Source organism: Calidris pugnax, unplaced genomic scaffold (genome assembly GCF_001431845.1).
Source record: "Calidris pugnax isolate Ruff unplaced genomic scaffold, ASM143184v1 scaffold2066, whole genome shotgun sequence".
Taxonomy (NCBI): Eukaryota; Metazoa; Chordata; class Aves; order Charadriiformes; family Scolopacidae; genus Calidris; species Calidris pugnax.
Genome location: NW_015092368.1, coordinates 1 through 11082, shown reverse-complemented (window position 1 = coordinate 11082; position 11082 = coordinate 1). Strand labels below are relative to the sequence as shown.

Below are 11082 nucleotides of genomic sequence, written 5' to 3'. Positions count from 1 at the left end.
AAAGGACGATTTTGGGTGAAAGAGCAGGATTTTGGGGTGAAAAATGACAATTTTGGGGTGAGGGACAACAATTTTGGGTGGTGGAAGGAGATTTTGGGTGGAAAAGGACAATTTTGGGGCGGAAAAGGACCTTTTTGGGGCGGAAACGAACCTTTTTGGGGCAGAAAAGGCCTTTTTTAGGCGAAGAGGAGCATTTTGGGGTGAAAAAAGCTCATTTTGGGGGGTTCTCCTCACCTTTCTTGAGGCGGTGTTGGTTCTTGCTGTTGATGACCAAGGAACCTTCTCGGAACTCGATGCCCATGGCAAAGCTAGGGGAGATACCATCAGGTGGGGCCACCAAGATGTTGTGTCCCCTCAAAACCCTTCCAAAAGCCCCAATATCCTCCATTCTCACCCCAAATTCTTGGTGATTTTACTCAACAGCTCCGGCTTCTGCTTCTTCACCAGGTCCATGACGGCGGCGTAGACGTCGCAGAGCTTGGTTCCTAGAAGAAGCCAACCGTGAGGGTGGTGGCCACATCTCCATAGGGTTCCACAGAGATGAGGGTGGTGGCCATATCTCCATAGGGTTCCACGGAGGAGGTCCAAGAGGGGGTTTGGTGGACCTCCAGGAGGTCCAAGAGGTGGGAGAACTTCTGAGGTGGACCTCACCGTGTCTCATCTCCTTGAGCATCTCCTCCTGGAGCTGGAGGAGGAAGGCGTAGTGGTCCTGCATCTCCTGAGGTGGGTCCACCATCAAGGTCCTCACCAGGTTGGAGCAGTAGGACTTGTACCGGATGCCCATGGCGCAGGTGATGGCCCCGAAATGCATGTGGTTCTTGTCGCTAAAAACAGGGGGAAACACCCCAAAATTGAAGGGGGGGACCTCAAGAAGGTGCCCGACCCCTCCTGGGACAATTTTTCCCCAATTTTTGGGGAAAAAAAAGGAGAAATTGGCCAAAATTGTGATTTTTCGGAATGGAAATGACCCCTTTGGGCCTTTTTTTAAGGGAAATTTAACCCCCCCTCAAATTTTTCTGAGGTAAAAAAGGTAGAATTGACCCTCCCCGACATTTTTTGGGGGAAACTGATCCCCCCCCCCCACCTTTTTTGGGGAGAAAAAGGGAGAAATTGGGCAAATTTGCTATTTTTTGGAATGGAAATGACCCCTTTGGGCCTTTTTTTAAGGGAAATTTAACCCCCTCTCAAATTTTTCTGAGGTAAAAAAGGTAGAATTGACCCTCCCCGACATTTTTTGGGGGGAACTGACCCCCCACCCACACCTTTTTTGGGGAGAAAAAGGGAGAAATTGGGCAAATTTGCTATTTTTTGGAATGGAAATGACCCCTTTGGGCCTTTTTTTAAGGGAAATTTAACCCCCCCTCAAATTTTTCTGAGGTAAAAAAGGTAGAATTGAACCCCCCCAACGTTTTTAGGGGGAAACGGATCCCCCAGCATCTTTTTTGGGGAGAAAAAGGGAGAAATTGGCCAAAAATGCGATTTTTTGGAATGGAAATGACCTTTTTTGGGATTTTTTTGAGAGAAATTTCACCCCCCCTCAAATTCTTCTGAGGTAAAAAAAGTAGGATTGACCACCCCCGACATTTTTTGGGGGGAACTGACCATCCCCAGCACCTTTTTTTGGGAGAAAAAGGGAGAAATTGGACAAATTTGAAATTTTTTGAATGGAAATGACCTTTTTTGGCCTTGTTTTTGAGAGAACTTTCACCCCCTCTCAAATTTTTTTGAGGTAAAAAAAGTAGAATTGACAGCCCCCGACATTTTTAGGGGGAAACTGACCCCCCACCCACGCCTTTTTTGGGGAGAAAAAGGGAGAAATTGGCCAAATTGACCTTGTTTTTGAGGGGAATTCCCCATTTTTGGGCTTTTTTGGGGGGGAAATTTCGTCCCCCCCCCCAATTTTTTTTGAGGTAAAAAAGTTGGAATTAATCCCTTTTATCTTTATTTTTTGGGAAAGAATGGGTAGTTTTTTTAAAAAAATTGGGGGTTTGGAGGTAAAATTTGAGCTTTTGTAAGGAAAAGAAGAGTAATGTTTTGGAAAAATTGTTATTTTAGGGAAAAATTGCAGGATTTTTGGGAAAAAATTGATCATTTTTTTTTTAAGTTTTTTTGAGGGGAAAATTTGAATTCTTTGGGGGGAAAAATGGAGTTTTGGGTGGAAATTTTGAGGGTTTTGGGGGAAAATTGGAGGTCTTGGGGGGAAACTGGAGGTTTTTGGGAAGAAAACAGTAGGTTTTTTGAAAAATTGGGTTTCTGGGGTGAAATTTGAGCTTTTGTAGGTAAAAAATATTTTTTTTGGAAAAATTTTTTTTGGGGAAAAATTGGAGGTTTTTGGGGAAAGAACGGGTAGTTTTTTGAAAAATTTCGGGGGGGGGCAAGTCAGATTTTTTTTGGGGAAAAAACTGAGTTCTTTTGGAAATATTGGGAGTTTTGGGGGAAAATTAGAGGTTTTGAGGGAAAAATGGGTAGTTTTCTTGAAAAATAGGGGTTTGGGGGGTAGAAGTTGAGCTTTTTTTGGGGAAAAAAAAGCAGGTTTTTGGAAAAAAAAATTTTTTTGGGAAAAACTGGAGGGTTTGGGGTAAAAAATAAGTAGTTCTTTTGAAAAATAGGGTTTTTCTGGGTGTAAAATTTGAGCTTTTGAGGGAAAAAAGAGTAATTTTTTTGAATTTTTTTTTAGTCTCCCCACCCCCCAGACTCCATAACACCTCCCAGAATGCACCTCACCTCGTCGGCGTCCACGATCTCCATCACCCGTTCCTTGAAGAACTTGGTGAAGACCTCGGAGGTGATGGCGGCCGCTTTGCGCATCAGGTTGACCTCCCCCTCCTCCTTGGCCGCCATGGTGTAGGCCACCACCCCGCTGATGTCCACCTGCAGGAGAAGACAACCCCGTCAAAAGGGCGGCCACCACCTTGAGGACCATCACGTTGGCCACCATGTTGACCACCACGCTGACCACCACGTTGAGGAATTACCACGTTGGCCAACGAAGGTTGATGACCACCAAGCTGGCAACCACCACCACGTTGGTGACCACCAAGTTGATGACCACCATTTTGGTGGCCACCACGTTGAGGAACCACCACGTTGGCCACCACCACCATGTTGGTGGCCACCAAGTTGATGACCACCACGTTGAGGAACCACCATGTTGATGACCACCATGTTGATGAACCACCATCTTGGTGGCCACCACGTTGGCCCACGAAGGTTGGTGGCCACCACATTGATGTCCACCACGTTGATGACCACCACGTTGAGGAACCACCATGTTGGTAGCCACCACGTTGATGACCACCACATTGGCCAACAAAAGTTGGTGGCCACCACGTTGAGGAACCACCACGTTGGTGGCCACCACATTGACCACCACGTTGACCACCACGTTGATGACCACCAAGTTGATGACCACCAAGTTGATCACCACCACGTTGAGGAACCACCATTTTGGTGGCCACCACGTTGACCACCACGTTGGTGACCACCAAGTTGAGGAACCACCATCTTGGTGGCCACCACGTTGAGGAACCACCATGTTGGTGGCCACCACGTTGGCCAACGAAGGTTGGTGGCCACCACGTTGAGGAACCACCAAATTGATGACCATCATGTTGATGACCATCAAGTTGATGACCACCACGTTGAGGAACCACCCTTTTGGTGGCCACCACGTTGAGGAACCACCACGTTGATGACCACCACGTTGGCCACCATGTTGGTGGCCACCACATTGACCACCACGTTGACCACCACGTTGATGACCACCATGTTGATGACCACCATGTTGAGGAACCACCATGTTGGCGACCACCACGTTGGCCAATGAAGGTTGGTGGCCACCACGTTGAGGAACCACCAAGTTGATGACCACCACATTGGTGGACCACCACGTTGATGACCACCACGTTGAAGAACCACCACGTTGATGTCCACCAAGTTGATGAACCACCATGTTGGTGACCACCACGTTGAGGAACCACCATGTTGGTGACCACCACGTTGAGGAACCACCATGTTGGCGACCACCACGTTGGCCAATGAAGGTTGGTGGCCACCACGTTGAGGAACCACCATGTTGGCGACCACCACGTTGGCCAATGAAGGTTGGTGGCCACCACGTTGAGGAACCACCATGTTGGCGACCACCACGTTGGCCAATGAAGGTTGGTGGCCACCACGTTGAGGAACCACCATGTTGGCGACCACCACGTTGGCCAATGAAGGTTGGTGGCCACCACGTTGAGGAACCACCATGTTGGCGACCACCACGTTGGCCAATGAAGGTTGGTGGCCACCACGTTGAGGAACCACCATGTTGGCGACCACCACGTTGGCCAATGAAGGTTGGTGGCCACCACGTTGAGGAACCACCATGTTGGCGACCACCACGTTGGCCAATGAAGGTTGGTGGCCACCACGTTGAGGAACCACCATGTTGGTGGCCACCACGGTGGTCCACCATGTTGGTGGACACCCCATTGACCACCACGTTGACCACCACATTGATGACCACCACGTTGATGACCACCACGTTGACCACCACGGTGGTCCACCATGTTGGTGGCCACCACATTGACCACCATGTTGACCACCACATTGGCCAACGAAGGTTGGTGACCACCACATTGACCACCACGTTGAGGAACCACCATCTTGGTGGCCACCACCTTGATGTCCACCATCTTGATGACCACCACGGTGGTCCACCATGTTGGTGACCACCCCGTTGACCACCCCGTTGACCACCACGTTGAGGAACCACCATCTTTGTGGCCACCACGTTGATGTCCACCATCTTGATGACCACCACGTTGGCCAACGAAGGTTGATGACCACCATGGTGGTCCACCACGGTGATGACCACCACCACGTTGGTCCACCATCTTGGTGGCCACCCCGTTGACCACCCGTTGACCACCCAATGGTGGTGGCCCCTCCCCCTGACCTTCTCGAAGCCCTCGCGGGTCAGACACTCGTTCCAGCTCTTCAGGAAGTCCCCGGGGAACTTGTCCTTGGAGAAGACCCCCAGGCGGCGGCCATTTTTGCTGCCCTTCAGGGCCTCGATCAGCTTCTCAAAGTTGGCCTTGTTGCTCTCGCTCTGGGGGCAAAAACGGGGAAATCGGGCAAAAATAACAAAAATCGATAAGTTGGGACCTTCATCCCATCTCCACCTTCATCTTCATCTCCATTTCCACCTCTATCTCCATCTTGACCTTCATCCCCATCTCCAGACCTTCATCTTCATCCCACCTCCATCTTCATCTTCATCCCACCTTCTCCATCTCCATCTCCATCTCCATCTTCATCTTCATCCCTATCTTGACCTTCATCCCATCTCCAGACCTTCATCTTCATCCCACCTCCATCTTCATCTTCATCCCATCTCCAGACCTTCATCTTCATCCCACCCTCACCCTCCTCTCCCTCCCATCTCCATCTTGACCTTCATCCCCATCTCCATCTCCATCTCCATCTTCATCTTCATCCCCATCTTGATCTTCATCTCCACCTTCACCTTCCTCTCCCTCCCATCTCCACCTTCATCTTCATCCCCATCACCATCTTGACCTTCATCCCATCTCCAGACCTTCATCCCATCTCCACCTTCATCTTCATCCCCATCTTGATCTTCATCTCCATCCCCATCTCCACCTTCATCTTCATCTCCCTCCCATCTCCATCTTGACCTTCATCCCATCTCCACCTTCGCCTTCATCTTCATCCCCACCTTCACCTTCATCCCCATCTTCATCCCATCTCTAGACCTTCATCTTCATCCCACCTTCCCCTTCCTCTCCCTCCCGTCTCCATCTTGACCTTCATCCCCATCTCCATCTCCACCTTCATCTTCATCCCCATCTCCATCTTGACCTTCATCTCCACCTTCACCTTCATCTTCATCCCCAACTCCATCTCCATCTCCACCTTCATCTTCATCTCCATCTCCATCTTCATCCCCATCTTCATCCCATCTCCAGACCTTCATCTTCATCCCACCTTCACCTTCATCCCCATCTCCATCCTCACCTTCATCTTCATCCTCATCTCCATCTCCATCCCCACCTCCACCTTCATCTTCATCACATCTCCAGACCTTCCTCTCCCTCCCATCTCCATCTTGACCTTCATCCCCACCTCCACCTTCATCTTCATCCCATCTCCAGACCTTCATCCCATCTCCAGACCTTCCTCTCCCTCCCATCTCCACCTTCATCTTCATCCCATCTCCAGACCTTCATCTTCATCCCACCTTCACCTTCATCCCCATCTCCATCCTCACCTTCATCTTCATCCTCATCTCCATCTCCATCCCCATCTCCACCTTCATCTTCATCTCCCTCCCATCACCATCTTGACCTTCATCCCATCTCCAGACCTTCATCCCATCTCCATCTTCATCCCCATCTTGATCTTCATCTCCATCCCCATCTCCACCTTCATCCCCATCTCCACCTTCATCTTCATCTCCCTCCCATCTCCATCTTGACCTTCATCCCATCTCCACCTTCGCCTTCATCCCCATCTTCATCCCATCTCCACCTTCATCTTCATCCCATCTCTAGACCTTCATCTTCATCCCACCTTCCCCTTCCTCTCCCTCCCATCTCCATCTTGACCTTCATCCCCATCTCCATCTTCATCTTCATCCCACCTCCACCTCTATCTTCATCTTTGTCCCATCTCCAGACCTTCATCTTCATCCCACCTTCACCCTCCTCTCCCTCCCATCTCCATCTTCACCTTCATCTTCATCCCACCTCCACCTTCATCCCACCTTCTCCTCCACCATCTTGAAGACCCAACCTCCATCTTGGGAGACCCAACCACCATCTTGGAGACCCCTCCTCCACCCTGGACTCCATCTTGAAGATCCCACCTCCATCTTAGAGACCCAACCACCATCTTGGAAGACCCAACCACCATCTTGGAGACCCAATCTCCACCCAGGACTCCATCTTGAAGACCCCACCTCCATCTTGAAGACCCAACCACCATCTTAGAGACCCAACCACCATCTTGGGAGACCCAACCACCATCTTGGAGACCCAACCACCATCTTGGAAACCTCTCCTCCACCCTGGACTCCATCTTGAAGACCCCACCACCATCTTAGAGACCCAACCACCATCTTGGGACATCCCTCCTCCATCTTGGAGACCCAACCGCCATCTTGGGAGACTCAACCACCATCTTGGAGACTCTTCCTCAACCCAAGACTCCATCTTGAAGACCCAACCACCATCTTGGGAGACCCAACCGCCATCTTGGAGACTCCTCTTCCACTCAGGACTCCATCTTGAAGACCCTTCCTCCATCTTAGAGACCCAACCACCATCTTGAAGACCCAACCGCCATCTTGGAGACCTCTCCTCCACCCTGGACTCCATCTTGAAGATCCCACCTCCATCTTAGAGACCCAACCACCATCTTGGGAGACCCAACCACCATCTTGGAGACCCAACCACCATCTTGGAGACCCAATCTCCACCCAGGACTCCATCTTGAAGACCCAACCACCATCTTGGGACATCCCTTCTCCATCTTAGAGACCCAACCACCATCTTGGGACACCCAACCTCATCTTCATCCCCATCTTGATCTTCATCTCCATCCCCATCTCCACCTTCATCTTCATCTCCCTCCCATCTCCATCTTGACCTTCATCCCATCTCCACCTTCGCCTTCATCTTCATCCCCACCTTCACCTTCATCCCCATCTTCATCCCATCTCTAGACCTTCATCTTCATCCCACCTTCCCCTTCCTCTCCCTCCCGTCTCCATCTTGACCTTCATCCCCATCTCCATCTCCACCTTCATCTTCATCCCCATCTCCATCTTGACCTTCATCTCCACCTTCACCTTCATCTTCATCCCCAACTCCATCTCCATCTCCACCTTCATCTTCATCTCCATCTCCATCTTCATCCCCATCTTCATCCCATCTCCAGACCTTCATCTTCATCCCACCTTCACCTTCATCCCCATCTCCATCCTCACCTTCATCTTCATCCTCATCTCCATCTCCATCCCCACCTCCACCTTCATCTTCATCACATCTCCAGACCTTCCTCTCCCTCCCATCTCCATCTTGACCTTCATCCCCACCTCCACCTTCATCTTCATCCCATCTCCAGACCTTCATCCCATCTCCAGACCTTCCTCTCCCTCCCATCTCCACCTTCATCTTCATCCCATCTCCAGACCTTCATCTTCATCCCACCTTCACCTTCATCCCCATCTCCATCCTCACCTTCATCTTCATCCTCATCTCCATCTCCATCCCCATCTCCACCTTCATCTTCATCTCCCTCCCATCACCATCTTGACCTTCATCCCATCTCCAGACCTTCATCCCATCTCCATCTTCATCCCCATCTTGATCTTCATCTCCATCCCCATCTCCACCTTCATCCCCATCTCCACCTTCATCTTCATCTCCCTCCCATCTCCATCTTGACCTTCATCCCATCTCCACCTTCGCCTTCATCCCCATCTTCATCCCATCTCCACCTTCATCTTCATCCCATCTCTAGACCTTCATCTTCATCCCACCTTCCCCTTCCTCTCCCTCCCATCTCCATCTTGACCTTCATCCCCATCTCCATCTTCATCTTCATCCCACCTCCACCTCTATCTTCATCTTTGTCCCATCTCCAGACCTTCATCTTCATCCCACCTTCACCCTCCTCTCCCTCCCATCTCCATCTTCACCTTCATCTTCATCCCACCTCCACCTTCATCCCACCTTCTCCTCCACCATCTTGAAGACCCAACCTCCATCTTGGGAGACCCAACCACCATCTTGGAGACCCCTCCTCCACCCTGGACTCCATCTTGAAGATCCCACCTCCATCTTAGAGACCCAACCACCATCTTGGAAGACCCAACCACCATCTTGGAGACCCAATCTCCACCCAGGACTCCATCTTGAAGACCCCACCTCCATCTTGAAGACCCAACCACCATCTTAGAGACCCAACCACCATCTTGGGAGACCCAACCACCATCTTGGAGACCCAACCACCATCTTGGAAACCTCTCCTCCACCCTGGACTCCATCTTGAAGACCCCACCACCATCTTAGAGACCCAACCACCATCTTGGGACATCCCTCCTCCATCTTGGAGACCCAACCGCCATCTTGGGAGACTCAACCACCATCTTGGAGACTCTTCCTCAACCCAAGACTCCATCTTGAAGACCCAACCACCATCTTGGGAGACCCAACCGCCATCTTGGAGACTCCTCTTCCACTCAGGACTCCATCTTGAAGACCCTTCCTCCATCTTAGAGACCCAACCACCATCTTGAAGACCCAACCGCCATCTTGGAGACCTCTCCTCCACCCTGGACTCCATCTTGAAGATCCCACCTCCATCTTAGAGACCCAACCACCATCTTGGGAGACCCAACCACCATCTTGAAGACCCAACCACCATCTTGGAGACCCAATCTCCACCCAGGACTCCATCTTGAAGACCCAACCACCATCTTGGGACATCCCTCCTCCATCTTAGAGACCCAACCACCATCTTGGGAGACCCAACCACCATTTTGGAGACCTCTCCTCCACCCTGGACTCCATCTTGAAGATCCCACCTCCATCTTAGAGACCCAACCACCATCTTGGGAGACCCAACCACCATCTTGGAGACCCAACCACCATCTTGGAGACCCAATCTCCACCCAGGACTCCATCTTGAAGACCCAACCACCATCTTGGGACATCCCTTCTCCATCTTAGAGACCCAACCACCATCTTGGGAGACCCAACCACCATCTTGGAGACCTCTCCTCCACCCTGGACTCCATCTTGAAGACCCAACCGCCATTTTAGAGACCCAACCACCATCTTGAAGACCCCACCTCCATCTTAGAGACCCAACCTCCATCTTGAAGACCCAACCACCATCTTGGGAGACCCAACCACCATTTTGGAGACCTCTCCTCCACCCTGGACTCCATCTTGAAGACCCCACCTCCATCTTAGAGACCCAACCACCATCTTGGGAGACCCAACCACCATCTTGGAAGACCCAACCACCATCTTGGAGACCCAATCTCCACCCAGGACTCCATCTTGAAGACCCCACCTCCATCTTGAAGACCCTTCCTCCATCTTAGAGACCCAACCACCATCTTGGGACACCCAACCTCCATCTTGGAGACCTCTCCTCCACCCTGGACTCCATCTTGAAGACCCAACCTCCATCTTAGAGACCCAACCACCATCTTGAAGACCCAACCACCATCTTGGAGACCTCTCCTCCACCCTGGACTCCATCTTGAAGACCCCCCCCTCCATCTTGAAGACCCTTCCTCCATCTTAGAGACCCTTCCTCCATCTTAGAGACCAAACCACCATCTTAGAGACCCAACCTCCATCTTGGAAACTCCTCCTCCACCCTGGACTCCATCTTGAAGACCCCTCCTCCATCTTGGAGACCTCTCCTCCACCCAAGACTCCATCTTGAAGACCCAACCACCATCTTGGGAGACCCCTCCTCCATCTTGAAGACCCAATCTCCACCCTGGACTCCATCTTGAAGACCCAACCACCATCTTGAAGACCCTTCTTCCATCTTGGAGACCCAACCACCATCTCGGAGCACCCCTCCTCCACCCAGAAGACCCACCCCCACCCCCCAAGGAGGTCCCCACCTTCTCTCGGACGAGGAGGGTGATGGCGGGGACGCCGTTGGCGCCCTCCCCCCCTTTGCCGTGGGCCACCTGCTTGAGGAACTCCACCTTCTTCTTGCTGGCCATGAAGAGGATCCATCTTGGGAGACCCAACCACCATCTTGGAGACCCAACCACCATCTTGGAAACCTCTCCTCCACCCTGGACTCCATCTTGAAGACCCCACCACCATCTTAGAGACCCAACCACCATCTTGGGACATCCCTCCTCCATCTTGGAGACCCAACCGCCATCTTGGGAGACTCAACCACCATCTTGGAGACTCTTCCTCAACCCAAGACTCCATCTTGAAGACCCAACCACCATCTTGGGAGACCCAACCGCCATCTTGGAGACTCCTCTTCCACTCAGGACTCCATCTTGAAGACCCTTCCTCCATC

At 51.3% G+C, this 11082-nt stretch overlaps 1 protein-coding gene across 1 annotated transcript; it reads right to left on the bottom strand.

Annotated features, from left to right (window-relative positions):
• Positions 1 to 234: 234 nt before the first annotated feature.
• Positions 235 to 10781, bottom strand: LOC106900454 (FACT complex subunit SPT16-like; the record flags this gene model as incomplete). The annotated part of the gene is made up of 6 exons (XM_014962533.1): positions 235 to 308; positions 395 to 485; positions 652 to 824; positions 2720 to 2871; positions 4946 to 5098; positions 10664 to 10781. Coding segments are annotated over 6 exons (761 nt in total), but the record flags the coding sequence as incomplete, so codon positions are not given.
• Positions 10782 to 11082: the final 301 nt, after the last annotated feature.